The 17,291-nt window shown below is 43.6% G+C and overlaps 1 protein-coding gene across 1 annotated transcript; it reads left to right on the forward strand.

Annotated features, from left to right (window-relative positions):
- Nucleotides 1–97: 97 nt before the first annotated feature.
- DNAAF6 (dynein axonemal assembly factor 6) lies at nt 98–9,794 on the forward strand. The gene is made up of 6 exons (XM_083796780.1): nt 98–471; nt 2,188–2,251; nt 3,712–3,817; nt 5,714–5,810; nt 6,588–6,673; nt 9,011–9,794. The coding sequence occupies exons 1-6, from the start codon at nt 373–375 to the stop codon at nt 9,138–9,140; spliced, it is 582 nt and encodes a 193-aa protein (XP_083652906.1). The 5' UTR covers nt 98–372; the 3' UTR covers nt 9,141–9,794.
- The last annotated feature ends 7,497 nt before the right edge of the window (nt 9,795–17,291 follow it).

Genomic DNA, 17,291 nt, shown 5'->3' on the forward strand with positions numbered 1-17,291 from the left:
CTTCATTCTCTACTGGCTAAGCCTGCCGTCGCTCCTGAGCCGCCACGTCGGATTGGTTGGCCGGAAGAAGCGGGGAGGAGCTGGAGAGCGGTTGCTATGGGGACGGGGACGCGGAGGGCCGTGAGGTGCTGCTGGGCCCGACCCGGGCCGGTCCCTGTGCCCTGCAGCCAGAGAGCCTTTTGGGGGCAAAAACCTGCAGTTTGGGTCCCTCATCAAAAAGATCGGGTCCCTTTATGCATGTATTGACACACACAATATTTAAATCGAGAGCAATGCCCCTAGAACATAAAGCCCCTGAGGAGTGTCAGTACAGAGCAAAGCGCGGCTCCTTCCGTCTCTGAGCCGTGCTTTCCTCTGCCTGCAGCAGCGGCTATGGACTTGGGCAGCATTTCCTCAGCCTCCTCCCTGCAGGCCCTCGCCAAACTGCTCAGTGATGCGCCTGACGACGACGATGATGATGACGACCAAGGGGTGAGTCTGTCGCAAGAAGTGGTGCTTCTTCCACCTGTTGCACCGCTGCCGATCCGTGTCAGCTACGGAGATGCAAATCCCTTTTTTCCCAGTCTGAGTAAAAAGAGAATTAAAACCTTAGAAGGCTTTGGAGCGACTGAAACAGATAGGAGATATTTTTAACATAATACGCTCTTGAAGGAAGATGCTGTCCCAGGGGTATGAGGAGAGATTGTGACCAGAGAACGGGAGGGATATTCACTTTTTTCATCCTAAAGGAAATGAGAACGTGTAGTTGAGAGACGTATAGTTACTTAGATTTCCATCTACTTTCCCCTGAAGTCTGTTAGAGGTGAAGGCAATTACGGTTAGGATTTCATATGAAGAAAAAAAAAAGTTGCTGCTCAATTTCTGCATAAAGACTAAAACATCCAGAGGCAACTGAATACATTAAATCTGCATCAGACATCCGAGAACTGTAGAGATAACTGATCACTGAAGTACACTAGATATGTTGGAGATGATAGAATATGGTAGAGTGAGTAACCATGCTAAGATGAAAGATCCGAATGGTTAATGAGAGAAATATCTCTCTATTCTTTTTTATTAGTTCACCTCAGGACTAGAAGAAAATCACATATTTTGGAAAAAATGTCTGCTTCTCCTGCAATATACAACTGCTGCTTTTATTTAGGCGTGTATATGTACTGGGGAGAAATACCTAGGTCTGTCATGCTCAGGGAAGACCACAGGTACCACCAATCACAATGTGCACGGCCTCAGTGAAAGCTCAAAACTTTGGCAAGTCTGAGGATTTTCAACAAGTCGTATGGCGACATGAATAACAAAAATTGGCAAAACTCTTAGTGCTCCTCTGTGGCATCAGTTCTTCCAGGAGCCAGCTGGCTGACCCTGCAGTTGTGCACTAGTAGTGGCAATGGGACTGTTTGGGGGAAAAGAGATGCCTCTCTTGAAGTTTCTTTCAGTAGATGATAGATGTGGTCCATCATACTCTAGCTACACTTCTCTTTAATGCTTGATTTCTAAAGCTAGTATTACTGCTGTACATCTTTGCAGTAAACATCCTGATTTTAAAATAATTTGTTTACATCTTATTAATAAAATGAATGACACTTCAGAGGCAGAAATGGAAAATTGCCACAAGTGATGTCAATTAAGTCTGAGTCAATCTGGGTAATTTGAAATCTTTATTTTGATTTAATTTAATGTTCTGTGCATATGAGGCACTTTTTATCGAACCAAGGAATTTCTCTATGTATAGAAATGCCTCACATTGGCCTATTAACACTAAATTGATTCATAATTAGAGGAAAATGTTGTTGCCTCGTATGATCTCTTCTGTTAAAAGGAATCTAAATGCTACGATGGGATTTGCATGTAGCCCCCTTGCTTTCACTCAATATTTTCATGGCAGGCAAAGCAAGACAATTTTGTCAAAATGCCATAGAAACTAACGCTCAAGAAGCACATCTGGCTTTAACTCTACTTTTGGGAGTCCTGTCTAAACCCAGTTAGTTATCAAAGCTCCTCTCTGCAAAGTGAGAGTAAAAGAACATGTTCAGAGATTCAGGCTTGAAACTGGGAGAATTCTTTTTTTTTTTTCTAGCAGTGATTTACTTGACCTCAGATAATGTTATGCTTACTGACATACACACTCGTTGTTATGGGGCTGCTGTCTATGAAAATTAATTGGAGTTCAATTTGACATTTTTGCAGCCACGCTGTTCTGTTAGTGCTATGACTCCTGGTAGCATTGGACCAGTAAAGAAAGAGACCTCTGGTAAGAAGGAGTGTTTGTATGTCGTAGCGTTCAGTTGTGTGTTAGCAGACCGTAACAGCTGCAGTAAATTACCACAAATAGTTTGCTTCAGTAAGTGGGTGGACTTTTGAGATGGAAATAGCACTGCATTTTGGTTACGCTAAAATTCTCATTTTCCTGAAAACTTAACCACAAAGCATACAAAGAGCAGCAGAAAGGGTAACTCTAGAGGGTACCAGCCTCAAGTGGTGATAATAACCTGAGTAGAGAACGCAGCCTGGTCATGGGCTGCGGGGGGGTGAGTCATAACCGAGCAGCAAAAGGCTCCAAATAAGCACCTCATGGAATTGTTATTTCTTACTTAGAGCAAACACAGAAGATGGGACTTTCAGTACGCATCCTAAAGGATCTTCATGGAGTAAACTGCATGGAACTGAGTCTGTGCTTGTAGTGTCAGAGTTATGAAATATACCATGAAACACAGAGATGCTGTTACTCCCAAAAGTTTCACAACCCTGTTTAGACAACACTTGAGATGAAAAATAAGCTTTGTTCAGGGCTGCCCTCAACAAACCCAAAGCTGTTTTTCAGTTTTTTCCTTATCGCACCTTGTTCTTTGCCTTGAAACCCAGTTCAGCTCAATTCGCTATCTGACTCCAGGTGTTCTGGCATCCTAGAGAAAGGCGGACTCTCAGACAACGAGAACAAATGCCCTGAAGGTTCATAAATTTGTGTCAACACCTCGAATTGTACTCAGGAGAGAAAAGAAGACAAGTCTAGTCTTAGCAAAGTTAATGTGAAGTTCTTCCTGGGACTAACTGTGTCACGTAATTGGACAGCTTAAACCTGTAAGACAGTTTAAGAAGGACCGGGATGAAATTAACAGGAAAGGAACTGTTGTAAATACAACTGACTGTTTTTGCTTGGAATCCAGAAATAACCAGAGATTTTACTATAAAAACCTCCAGGTTGCAGATTTACCAGCTAACTAGAAAATGTATTTTTTGTTGTAGAATAGGTATAAACCATGTTATTCTTCCCGTGGACTTTCATGCGTCTTCAGTACCTTATCTGTGCTGTGCTCAATAGTTAATGGGAAGAACTGGATTTATATGTGAGGAAGAGATCCTTTTGTAAATGACTCTGCTCACTTAAAATCTCACGTCAGGGACATGGGGAAAGATTAATACTTCATACTTCTACACATTTTGAAGGACTAGATATTTCATGCCTGATAGGACAATTTCCTTGACATAGAGGTTGAGTAAAGGAGATTTAAGGGAATAGAATAGAAAACATCCTCCCTCTGCAAATTCTGATTCATATCATATCGAGGGGAAGGAGGCTGTAATCATTAATTATAATGTGTTTTTTTGATACAAAGATTTTTCTTAAGTCTAGAAAAATGAAAGTTTGCTGAAAACCTAGAGAAACAGACATTCTATAAAACATGACAGTGTGATTTTTCTCATCACTTACAGGTACTTCTGAAGTGAAATCTGAAAACAAGAAAACTATTTGGAATACGGAGGAGGTCCCAGAAGGATCTGAATTTGATGATACCTGGGATCCTAGAGAACAGCCAGAGTAAGTCAGTTGAGACGGCATGCATGGGTTTTACATAGTTTTATTGGAAAAATGAGTTAACTTCAATGTGAGTGGAAAATAGCAGTCTGAAAAGCTAGTCATGAAAGGGCAAAGGAATGACATCAGTGTTTCAACTAAAGCAACAAGCGAGGAAGGATTTTAACTTCTCCCTTGGAAGCCTTCTGATCTCGTAACAGAAATGTAGAGTTGGTTTTTGCTGTCATAAGATTATTTGCAGTGTCAGATACTTGTACCAAATGGGATTAGGAGGGGAAGGAGACCAGCAAAGTGATTTACTATCTTTGAAACATGCCAAGTTTGTGTGGAATACCTGGCTCTTCCTGCTGCAACTGAAACATGTTCATTTTTCATTCTCAAATTCATAAAATACTAAAACTCATGTTTATATTTCAAATAATTAAACTCTTCAGAGACGAATACTACAGTAGGAAAGAAGGCTACATGCAGGCAGTTTTAAACTTTTTAAAATCTTGTTATTCAATCATAGTCTGTCAAGGGACAGCCTAAAACCAGTCTTTTCCTTTGGTCATAGAAATACAAAGTTTTTGAAATGGATAGTGAGGCGAGTTATGCTGCAGTTTGTAGAGGTCAGAAAGCCTTCAGGGTCAAGTAATTCACAAAGAAGACTTTGAATTTATAACCATTGTGTTCTGATGCACTATGCCAGAGTTTGAGATGTCAGAACAGATGCACTGAAATCCAGGAAGCTGCATATTGCACACGAGATCGTAGTCCAGAATCATCACTTTTCTCTGCACATAAGTCATGCCATTATTTTTTCAATTTCCTGATATAAAAACTGGACTGAGCCCAGTCTGAAGTTAGGCTCAGCATTTCCAAAAATGGTTTGGCTTTCAGCTGCATCCTTGCATACTGTTGTGTGCTTGTTCTTGAAACTGTCACCTGTGAGGTACAGAACATGTTTTCTTTGTGTGGGTGCACAACAGAGGCTTTTCTCATGCTATTTTTGACCTTCCCCTCTCTGCTGGGTAAAGTGTGGTCTTTCTCTAGCCTCAAGTAATTGTCCTGTGTTGCGCAGATGAGAAGAGAATATAAATCTTTGTAATAGTTCATCAAATTAAATCATGGAAAAAGGCCCAAAAGGAAAACAGATGGTTAGAGGTGCATCCAGAGTGGTTAGACAGATTTCTCATTGACTTAGGAATTATTACATATGCACATGAACACTGGAGATGTGAAAAAGACTTTCCATACACTTTTTCCAACAGCTTTGAGAAGCGACTCCATTTATTTTGCTCAATTTAGCAGGAGTAATATGTTCTAAATACATTCTTTTAGTTTGCATTTCCTCATTCATTAAATATCAAGTGGAAGGGAACATGTGATTCTAGATTTTGTAGGGGTCTAAATTAAACAAATTGATTTTGAGGGGAAGAAAATCGATGTTGGCCAAATGCAAAGCAATTAAAATTAGACAAGATAACAGTGGTGTTCTCGGGCTGCAAGAATAGGCTGAATGACAGAACAGAACACGTGTAATTGTGACAGCATCCTTTTCAAAGCCTTTTCTCAAGAGTTTTTGGCTTTTGACTAGTTGATAAGTATCATTTTCATTTGGAATGCATTTTCTGTTCCATGATCCTGCAAAGGCTGGTTAGTTAAGTAGAGACAGCAAGGTGACTATCCTAAAAGATGGAGTGAATGTTCTTCACGTGTCTTGTAGCTAACTCTGTCATGACTCTGGACAGAATTCCAGTACGGTTGGCTTGAAGGCTTGAAGGGAGACTGAAAAGTAGGAGGAAATGTGATAAGGATATCAGCATTCATACAAAGGTTTATGGTCCCCGGAGAAATACAATCTCCTTTGGTTTCCTGCCTCTCCTCTGGTATTAGGCAACTACTTCTCTTTTTCAGGTATGAGATTTTATTCAAACAGCAGGTGGGAACAGAAGATGTCTTCTTCGGGATGAGCAGGAAAGACCCTTCTACGGCTTGCTGTGAAGATATGGTGGTGAGCTAAACCTGTATCTCCCATCCTTTCCTTGTGCCCTTTCTCTGAAGACTTGTCTTCAATCTGTCCTTCTTCTTGAGAGAGAGTATGTAAACACCAAGCTGTATGGCTGTCTTTGGCTTCCTGTAGGATTTTCTTACAGTTATCTAAGCATCTGTAGATATTTACATTTGCTAACCTGAGGAACTCATGTATATCTCCTCAAGGACCTAGTGTATCCGAGAGAATCTCTGCTAAAGTGTGTGCCACACAGACTAGAGGGAAAAGAAAGGAACTAAAATGAGTTTTCATCATGGACACAGTTTTGGGGTGGAGAGGGACTGAGAGTTTTCATCTGTCTGCATTTATTACCGTGTGTGCGTTAGCAAAATGCCACAGTACTGACAGTTTTTAAAGTTACAGGGAACAGATTCTGTCCCATTATTATATGATCAAAGACTTCCCTGCTTTCTGAACTTCATGACTGGTATAACTGCTGTGCAATTTTTCTCGCTGAAGCAAGCTGTCCTTGGAATACACAAATCCAGGGGCTTTTGGTGGGTAAAGAATACCTGCCAAGTATACTATCAGCCCAGGATTTTGTAGAAAATTAAGGTATCAACACACATCACTAAGCTATTGAAAACAATTATCGCTTTGTCGTATTTTCTCTAATACATATTACCTACTCAGAATGTTGCTCTGACACTAGCATCAAAATGTTCGTGGAGATGGTGTATTTTATGGCTTGTAGGTCTATATTTCTAATCACAGTTTTACCTCTGCCTGTCATTTCAGATTAAAATCAAGCTGCCGGAGACAAAGGTCTCAGACATCACATTAGATATCCAGGACAAGGTTCTTGACCTTCGAACTCCCCAAAAGTAAGTGAAACATAATTGACAGAAGTACAAGTAATATATTATTTCAAAGGAAGATTAATCAAGCCTTCCAGAGAATGCTGGAAATCAAAGGTAGAGACAAAGATGGGATTATTAATTACACAGAAGAAATAAACAACTATATTTCACCCTTATGTCTATAGTTTGCTAGCTTTAAATCTGTGATACTATTCAAGCAAAAATAGTTTTAAAACAGATTTTTGGTTATCTAAGCAGTAGGGCTTCAAGGGCCCAAAATGTCTGGCAAAAAAACTGCCCAGTCTTTAAGGACTTCTTGGGAATTAGCTTTTTAAATACTAATTTGTACAAATGAACAACTGAAGGTGCTCAAAAATGTGCAGACACTTTCAGGTATTGAAACTCTGGACATAACTAGGCATGGATGCAGACATGGAAATGGTACAAGGTTTCCCTGAAGAGATTCCCTTTGAGTTTGTTACAGGGCTAGCTATTTCAAAACTATGAAGATAACGAACTGACTGACTTATACTCAGGCTTCTTACAATCTTCCTCGATATTTCCATCTGTGCAATTGCCCTGCCTGAGATGCACAGGTAATTGCCATGTCTGTTCTGCTCTAAATTCTTCACAATAAAGTGTTTTCATAAGAAAGCTCAACCCTCTACCTGCACCTTTCTGCACTGAATGGGATGTGAGAAGATTCATACGTGAATAGCTTCCGGCAAATCAGTTCAAGGTGTGCACCATAGATTAAGGCCAAAATAAATTCTCTCCCTAGAGAACTAACTGCAGAAAAGTCACTTTTCTCACAGACAAAACCAGCCTGAATCGGTTACCCCTTGCATGAATTTAACCTGAAGATGCAACAGTACTAAAAGAATGTTTGAAAGTTCTGGCTCTGAAACAAGTAAAGCAGGAGGAATAATTGTCCAGCTAATAACTAGCATGACCTGTAGTTACTAAAAGAGGTAGCTTAATGCAATACTGCAGATGTAGGAAAGCTTCAGCTTCCTTTTTCTTTTGCAATTCTGTCTTTTTGGTGACTCAGATCTGCCATTATCTTAGTATCCAGCTGTCACAAGCCTAGCAAATCAAAGTTTGTTGTAAATCTAATGGTTGCTTGGGTACAGCCTGAGCCAGTGCTGCTTTTGTAAATTTAAGTGCAAATCTTCTCAGTATGAAAGAAACAAATAAGATTTCAAGTTCCCCATACCAAAAAAACATTGTGATCTCACAGATGTATGGGAAAGCTCAAAGGAATTGTTTCCAACTCTGTAGTCCTGGGGTTGATTCTAAGCCCATCTGGTTTTAAGGACTTTTCCAAATTATAACAACTTGTTGCCTTCAGTAGGTGGGATGCAAAGATGTTTGGAATGTGCTGCTTTCATCTATGGCTGCTGTTACACAGATGAAAAGGTCTGGAAGAGTCACCATGATTTTAAACCCCAGTTTGAAGTAACCCCTATCCACGCTACCATGTTGTCTTGTAGGGCTTTATAGTGTTTGGCTGGGCAAATTTCTTTATTCTAAAGTCTACTTGGTTCTCTTTGCACTATCAAATCAGTGGAGGTCCAAGACTGGCCAATCATTCATATCGTCAATAGATAAGCCTGTGATAAAGAGGAAAGAGTCCAGATTCTGCATGAGCAAGTAAGCTTGAACTATTATTAGAGTTGAAGGAGTCCAGACCTAGACATCCTAATGAGGAGATAAACCAGAAGTATTGTCAGACATTCCAGGAATGTCTGCCATAGCAAGGGAATGTCGAATAACTCCTGAGTCAAATGTCTAACCTTTGTGTAGTATGGGCCTGAGCCAAAGGTAGGGGATCACTGAATTAATCTTCAATGTAGGTTACAAAAAAGAATTTCAACAGCTTTACAACTCTGTTCACTCTTGTAACTGTGTTTTACAGTGTAGATATATCTTTTGTGAAACTGGACTGTCCAGAATCTCCAGCTGTGCTAGTTATTTCTTACAAGACAAGCTCCTAAAGACACTTTCAGGCTTTAGGCATTATTCAGATTTTTACCACCAGGAGAGCGTTATCAATGCAGCTCTTCATCTGCATTTAAAATGCGGCATTGTGTATAAGCAAGAACAGTGGAGAGAGCTCACAATCCATCATTGGAAGCTGTTGTCGTAGCCACAGAGAAAAGAAAGGAAGCATTGGAAATATTCCAGGGCCTGTATAGCTGTGCATCAAGTATTGCAGGTACTCCACAATCTATCATGAGAAGGATATACTGAATGGACTTTCCTTGGTATACTGATTGGTGAATTGCAAGAGTAACTTTCAATGTCATTTTAATTGCTCACATAGTTTGGAACATTAAAACTCAGTGTCCTCTTTTACAGGAAGCTGCTGCTGCATCTCCCTTGCCCCGTAGACAGCAAGAATGGTAAAGCTCGTTTCCTCTCTGAGGAGGAGATCTTAGAAGTCACCTTGAGGATGACAAGGGAGTTTGATTTCATCAATTTTGCCTGACGGATAGAGAAGTGGAGAAAGTTTTCAAACAGTAATCTCTAAATTTGAAGTCTTCTCAAAATCTAAGTGGTCCTGAAATAGGAGATTGTTCCCCTTGAACAGTCCAAGGGGAACATCCTTGGATAAATTCAGTAGGTTGGGAGGAAAAAAGACTTATTTATAGCACCCATAGGTTCTGTAAGCCGGAGCCGTCTGGCTCTTGCACTGATCTGGTTAGTATTCTGCTTCCTTCAGTCTGTTACAGCCTCCGTGAATTAGAAGATAGGAGATTACAAATTCTGTAAGCCAGGGAAAGTATTTTTTTGGTTATGGCTGATAAGTAGCACAATGGTGCCCTGGCCATTGACGCTGGTTCTTAGTTACTGTTAGAAGACTTGCAAGTGATATTTGTTTGGCCTCCAGTACTGGCACTGGGACCAGTTCAGAACCCACTCTTAGCTATTTGGTGAGAAAATCAAAACTCATCAGGGATCCGTACCCACACCTCCAAGGCTTCTTTGCCCTGGCAGAACAAGGTAACCAACTACAACTGTGTTGCTGAACAACTTGGCTCTTTTGAACAATTTTTGACAATGTATGGTTCGATGTCATCTATTCACCTGCTGCCCCTCCAGCTATTCTTCTGATTTCTGTTAATAAAAGAATGTGCTCTAATGAACTGTTCCAGTTACCTTTCACTCTGCCTTCTCTGCATTATGTCCTGAGAGACTTCCTAAACGTGGAATGAGAGGAACTTTGCATAACAAAGTACCACTTTCTTAAAGGGCAGAAGTGCACAGGAGCTTTTCTTTTGGCCTTTGGGTCTAATCTAGAGCAACAGAGACGAGTAACCATGATGTTACCAGCTTCTGGGCAAATACATTCACTTAGCATTGTTAGTCATGCAGCAAGCAAAGATATCTGCTCAATGATCAAAGAGGTGAGGACAAACAGGACTCACACTTTGATGGAATTTAAGCACGCTTAACTAAAATCTTGTAATCACTTTAACAACAAAATAGATTGGGTCCTGAATTTGCCTGGCATAAAAATAAATAAATAAATAAATAAATAAATAAATAAATAGAGACTAGCTAGATTGTGGATAGTATCCATGCAGCTATATTTGTGACAGGAAATTTGTGACTGAGAACTGAGACAGCCGAGAAGAAGAATTTTCCATGATGGATGAAAGACACTGATGGTGATTTTTTCAGACATCTTTTTGGTCAATTAGAATTTTCAGAATTTGTTTGTAATATACTTCCTTATAACTCTAGGATGAAGTTAGCTGATGTTTGTATGTTTCAACCACTTCCCTTAAAGCAGACCTATTCCTTGGGTCTGAATAATACTGCTCAACCTCTACTTTAGTGTTAATGCACTGGATTGCATGGAAAATGGGTACCTCCGTTGTTATGATTCATCACAAGCAGTTGGATATGCTGACAACACTAAGGGGCTACTCCAGTTTGTATTTGCTAAAGTTTCCATAAATTGCATTTGAATGTCTCTTATTCATACTCCAGGGAAGCCATGGTGGAGGGGAACAATGCAGATGTATGAAGAGGCTGAGATCATTCCTCCTGACTCAGTTTGTACTGCGTGTGGTTGCCAAGAAGTTACAGTAATGCTGTTTCTTGGAAAAAAAGGTTGCCTTGAGGTCCCTAGACAATATGCTGTTATGCTGTTGCATTTTTTATGTACATTACAAAATGGAAGGTTGACACTGTATTTATACACAGGTGAACATAACATTTGCCAAAGGTCATTCAGTAAGTCCATGGCAAAGCAGAGAGTACAGCTCTGCTCTTCTGAGCCCTATTCCAGTCCTCCAACCACAAGGCAATATTCCCCTTATAGTTGGATGTAGTAATTACCTAAGCTTTCAGTCATAAGTTCTGCATAATTTAGTGTTAGTGCTTGATACTGACTACAAAGGTGAGTTTGGCTCATTGTGCCTCTTTCCAGTCCTTCTAATAGGAATTGAGAATGTGCCACACTGGTATTCATGTCCTGTTTTCTCCCCAGATCTTTTTTTAACCTGGGTACATTTCATCTGCATTCAAGAGACAAAAATCTCAAAGGTACATATGTTTTATAAGAAAGTTGGCTGCTGAATACAAATACATGGGAGGGAAATACAATTTAGTTCTGCCTAAAGGGAAGTTCTTGTGTATTTTGGGGCTTGTATTTTTTTTATATGCTGGCCAGTCACTCTACACCCATATTCCAGGCTACAATAGATCATCCTCACCAGTCCATGGGAGGAAGCTGGCGAGCTGGTGATGTAACTGATAGAGAGGATATTGCAGGGCAGGGCACGCTGAAACTGCAGTGTTAGGGTGCCCAAACACAGGGGACAAGCTCAGGAGAAGCCAGGCTTCATATTTTCCAGTGTTCAAAAGGACAAACTATTGTTGTGCTTTCAAGGCAGTAGAAACATCTGCCCAGAGATGTGCAGATTGCTGTTCTGATCAGGTCAACTGCCATCACCACCTGGAGATCCTCTTGTGTTCTTACTTCCTTTTCATCAAGGAGACAGAGGCTGCCCTAGAATAAAAGTCTTTTTCTGCAGATCATCCCAAGAGGAAGGTGGTCAAAGGGACATGCAAGCTAACTTTCCCAGAAAATTGGGAGGTACAGCTGGCTACAAGAGAGTTAACTTTTTTGCAATGCTTGAAGGCAATTTTGCTTTGCTGAACTAGCTCTGGTAGAAATGCTTTTGAAGGGGATACAAAACCCCCTTTGCCTCTGAACATCAAAGCTATTGCCTAAGTACCACTCCAACACCTGCAGGCATCTTAATTAATCAAAATTATGAGCCCAGTTAAACAACCCAGCCATTAAGCCCCAGCCATTAAGCATCATCAAGCTTTATTTGGTTCCCTAAGAAACATCTTGATTAAATGTATTGCAGTTAACTAGAGGGTACTGTAGCTGTGGAAATGAGATAGAGGCTGTTTACAGTAGCATTCTGATAAACTGCAGGTTGTTGTATTGCCTCGGTCATGCGTTGCGTCCTCCAGTTGTGGTGGCAGAGTCACTGCTCCCATTTTGACTTGCTCCTGCCTTCCATCTGAACCACGGTCTTGTGCTAAAGCACACAGCCCAGCTTGCTCTGTTTCTGTTCTCCTCACGTTCACTTTTGCCTACGTGTTGAACTTCTGAGGCAAAGCTACTTTCTTCATTCTACAGCCTGAGAAACAGAAAAACTAGAGGAGTTGTTCCATATAAGTGCCTGAGACAGAACAACAACTTAAATTTAGATTTTTCCCTTAAACGTGCAGACTGGCTTCTGGACTGTTCTCATTTCTATCTTTCTCCATCCAGGTAGCAGCATGCTATAGCCCTTGTATTTGTTTTAAAACAAAAATTACTTCACATTTTTGCTGTTCAGCATAAAGTTTGTATCCAGACTTTCTACGTACTTCTTTCATCGTGTGACACACTCTTTTATCAGTATCTGCTTCCCACCAGATAAAGGTTATCTGAAATAGCTAAGCTGGATCTAATAACTAGCTCGGTATACAGACGGATCTCTCACTCCCCTACAGCATATGGAGAAAGTAAGGAGACAAGATCAGTATCGCTTCTGTCTTTCCCATCTAGCCTTGGCCCCCAGTGCTCTGTGTGTGACTGGGCTCCTGGGGGCAGGACGAGCTTCCCAGCGCCCCTCGCAGCTTGCAGTGCCGGCACCGGCAGAGGAACACCAATACACAAAGGAAACCTTCAGTGAAGCACTGTCCCCAGGGCATCCCAGATTGTCTCATTCAGGCAGCAGGGGACTGCTTTTAGCAGTACCTACTCCAGATATTTGGCAGCCTGAGCTCCCGGATATACAGCAAGGCAGTCTGATGGCAAGAGCACGCGGCAGCACCAAGCCGTGCAGGCAGCGGCTTGAGCGTGGCCAGTGTGCTCGCTGAGCGCTCATACAACCACTGCCCGTGCACCGTCTCACACCAGAGTGGGTGCCTTTGGGCCTGCTGGCGTTAGCAGACCTTTACCCTCTGCTCTGTGGTGCCTGCAGCCTGGATTTACCCTTATTCTCTGGGATCTCCTTCAGGAGCTGCTGCCAGGCACAGTTGGTCAGTCTGCTGTCTTGGACCCAGGGAAGGTGCCTTGAATCTACTGCGGGTGGCTTGTTTCTGTCCTGTAATCTGCACAAACAGGGGACAACTCTGTCCCTCTTCACTCATTCTGTCTCCTTCAGGCAGATTTTACATGCAGATTGTGATGCCGAGCAGCCCCATTTTTCCCTTTCCCTCCCAGTTATTTGTTCCAGTCTCATTTCAGGGGACTCTGATCTCCCCTGAGTGCTTCATCTCACTTCCCCCAGTCGTCCTCACATTTGGACGTGTCTCACCAGTCTCCCCACAGGTGGCATTCGGCACATCTGACCCTGGCTGGACGTGCCAGATGTCGGCGAAGTGCCTGATCCACCTCTCCTCGCCCAGCCTAATGCAGGGCTGAAGCTTTGTTCTGCGTCTGCTCCGCGTGCGTGCAGGGGCACCGCAGCACTGCAGGTCAGAACCCGAAGTGCATGAGGCAGTTACATCGAAGGTCTGAGGCTGCAGGCCAAGGCAGAGCTGTGCAAGGAGCCTGGGCAAAAATGGGAAGGGGCCCCTCTAACAGACAAGCCTAGTGTGGGTCTGTTCCTCAAACACGGCCAGCCCCACACCGCCCTGGTGCAAATAGTGAGCCCATCCAGAAAAAGCCGGAATCGTTCAGCATTTCAGCCCTTCCCAAAGCCTGAAAGTTTCTTTTTGCTTCCTGATACGTCTCTGCGTGTCCCAGCAGGGTGCTTAAAGAAGTTTTTGAGATCCAGCCCACGGCAACAGTGACACAGACAACACAGGAACGCCTTTGGTTTTGGAATATTTCTCTCAATCAAGTGAAATCTTTGACCACTTTGGCCTTTCTCAACTCAAGGTCTCCTTTTCATCTCTTTCCTGTCTTCATGCACTCGTTTCTGAAGAGAAGATCATAGGAATTTACCAGTATGCTAGCTGATGCTGTCCACCTACAATCCTTGGAGACCATCTCTCTTTAATTATTAGCCTCCTTTGTGGATCCCAGCAGCCTGTCAGCTCGTTTCTGATGTTGATAATCCAAGTTATTTTAACTTGGTGGTATCACAACCCAGCAAAGGTTGCTAAGGCAGCTCGGTTGCATTTGGCCGCCTGTCTCCTGCAGCTGCAAGGCAGAGAAGAAAATTCTTCTGGAAAGTTCTTCACCCATTGGAAAGCTGTATAAAAAGGGAAGGGATAGGAATGGGGATGGATACAGTGGATTTCGTTAAATTTTAAGGAGATGATGCCTTTTTCTCAGGCTGGGGACGCAGGTGAGGGGTTCTCCTGACCAACAACTTTCTACCCCAAGGTTTCTGCAGCTCTGTCCCTCAGGCAGAGCCCCAGGTGGCACTGAGGCAAGCAGGCAAACTCATGAAGGGGAGGCAGGGCTTGTCTTCACCTGGGATGGCCAGCTCGGCCTGGTCTCACCTGAGCTGATCCCGGCTACCTGGGAGTCAGAGGGCCCCATCCGGGGGGTTAAACGGGTGCACAGCTAGCAGGAAGAGCCCGTGCTGTGTTCACGGAGGGGAAAAAGAAAGGGGGTATGACTGCTGTGCAAGGAGCAGGAAGGTAGCTGGAAGATATGTGATTTGTCTTGGTTTTGGGGCTGTCTGCATTGTGCCCAGGGTGATTCAAGAAATAATTGGGTGACGGCCGGATGTGGGAAGCTCTGACAAGGTGAGAAATGTTTCTGGTTTTGTTCTGGGTCACGGGCATTGCGAGAAGGCTTGAGCGTCAGTGTGATTTAGCGGGCTGCGCGGCTTCTGGCGGCCCCAAGAAAACACTGAGTGTGCCACCAAGCACCACCCTCATCGTGATTTGCCTTTAGTACCTCGCCACCCGGCCTGGATGAGGTGTATCTGTGCGGGGAGGTCGCGACTCTGAAGGATGTGGGCACTGGAGGCCTTGTGGGAAGTCAGGGCTGGGGTCATGTAGAGCCGGAACTGTGTTGTAAGGCAGCGAGCAACAGGCTGAATCGTGTGTGGTGATGGAGAGAGACGGGGATGGTGGGGAAGTGAGGCGTGCTGGGCAAAAGCGCGGTAGGGAGGGGAGGGAAAGTATCGAGGTTCCTTAAAACCACTGTGCTGAAGGGAAAGGTCGGAGCAGACAGAGCTCAGGACAGATTAAGTACCTCTGTTAGAGTGTCACCAGCCCTAGAAATACTGGGCCAAGAGAAGCTGTGGAAAGGGAAGTGTGCTTGGAATAGCTATGAGGTCTCCAAGAGAAGCTGAGAGCTAAGGTTGCACAGATCTATTGAGCCGGGAACCCTGTCTCGCTCCAGGGTCAGCCCAAGGTGGCACGCAGCAATTACTTTCATCAGCATGGGAAGAAAGGTGAATTGGTGCGGGAGGAGGGGGAAACGTGGCCGCAGACCACAAACCCTCACAGATGCAGCCTGACTTTGTGCCGCCCTTGCTGCGGCTGTTTCAGGGTAAGCAGAGTTAGTGCGTGAAGTGTGTGGTGTCAGCCGCCGTGCTGCAACGCCGACCGCCACCTCTGCTTCTAGGGCCGTGTGCGTGCCTTCCTGGCTCCGCTCTTTTCCCCATTTAGAGCACATCTCGTTGTTGGGTGCATGTTTTGGTTGTATTTAATTAAAAAATAAATAAAATAAGATAAATGATGAGACTAGAGTTGCTCTTACTCTGCAGCAAGGTGCTACCTCCGGGCCAGGATGTCTCCTGGATGAAGAGCCGGGGTTTCATCATCCAGAAGGTTGTCTGGACCAGCAGTCAGATAAGAGAGAGATGAAGTTGATCAACTGTTTGCTGTGCTGTGGGGACTGAATGAGAACACCCTGTCTCTGCTGTTCTCTGTAACTGTGAATTCCCCAGCTTATGCTCTGTGGGTTTAAATAAGACCTCTGCTTCTATTTGGAAGTAGTTTTTTTTTGTTTTCCTGAATAAAACATCTTCTCCAGTTCTGTTGCCCCTCCCCAAGCCGTAGTCGAGCAGCATCTCAGGCTAGTTCCTTAAATCAAGAGAACTGTTTATGTCCTTGGAGGCTGGAATAATAACAGCTGAAGAAAGCCATGAGACGCAGGAGGAATTCATTTGTAAGTTAATGAAGGCTGTGCAGTGCAGCGGAAGGATGGTCGGGGATGTTCCTGGGCAGCATTTACCAAGCTAGATTTCTTTCTGTCGGCATTGTTCTCCCTTGAAGCATTGTGGACCAGCTTAAATACCACTTACGTATGAGTTTATTATAGTTTTCCTTGTTCCAAAGATGTGCTCTGTGTAACAGCCAGCGTCCAGCATTGTGGCAAAAATGGAGGAAAGCTCTCAAAAGAGAGAACCTACTTGCTAGCTATATGCCCTTTAAAAAGCGAAAGAAGCAAAAAAAAAAGAATGCTTGAGTGGACAAAGTGTTGATGCTTGAGTTGGTGAGGCTTGGAGCTGTTCAGGCCCCCCAAGGCCAGCAGCTGAGGCCAGCCCTCTGCCTCCTCTCGCGGCACCTGGCCCAGGAGACCGGGCAGCAGCCCGCTGGCGTGGGGGCTCCGGGCAAGCTGCTTGTTCCTCGTCCTGCAGTCAGCTGCTGGCACTGCTGCTGGGGCTGACAGCTGATGGTCGGTGTGCCTTCTGGGATGCGGAAGCCTTTCCAAGTGCAAATGGGCTTGTTTCATATCAGCCAGTGAATAGCTGCCCAATAGTAAATTGGGCTTTGCAAATAAATTGATTCTTTTCACCCCTTCCGGACCAGCAGCACAACTGTAACATTCAACTTGGATCAAAGAGAGGAGGTAAAGACTCCGAGTCCTGCTTTCCTTGCCCAGAGAAACTTTGTGATGTTGTTTCCCACAACCTGCAATCCTTCATTCAGTCTGAGGCAAAACCAACTGGTCTGGGGTTTCTTCAACAAAAACAAGGGAATTTGAAGACTGCATTCTTGAAACCAGCAGCGTCTGCTTTTCTACCAGCTAGTGTGTGATCTGGAGTTGCTCTTCTGGTGGGAAAAGGGGATCCTGGAGTGAATGTTTAGGTTCTGCCTGGACACTGGGGTGGTCGGAGCAGGCCAGCGGTGCCATATTACAGCACCGCTTCTGCTGTGAGTCAGAAGCAGACTCGTCACCGTCATGTGGCTTTCCAGTCACAAGGACGTGTTT

The sequence above is a fragment of the Anser anser genome, assembly GCF_964211835.1.
Source record: "Anser anser genome assembly, chromosome: 13".
Classification (NCBI taxonomy): domain Eukaryota; kingdom Metazoa; phylum Chordata; class Aves; order Anseriformes; family Anatidae; genus Anser; species Anser anser.

Bases quoted from the DNA above. Each gene is read 5' to 3' on its own strand.
- DNAAF6 (XM_083796780.1), top strand. From the start codon at position 373: ATGGACTTGGGCAGCATTTCCTCAGCCTCCTCCCTGCAGGCCCTCGCC. The intron at 2,252-3,711 runs GTAAGAAGGAGT...CATCACTTACAG, and splicing joins AGTAAAGAAAGAGACCTCTG to GTACTTCTGAAGTGAAATCT. The intron at 6,674-9,010 runs GTAAGTGAAACA...CCTCTTTTACAG, and splicing joins GACCTTCGAACTCCCCAAAA to GAAGCTGCTGCTGCATCTCC.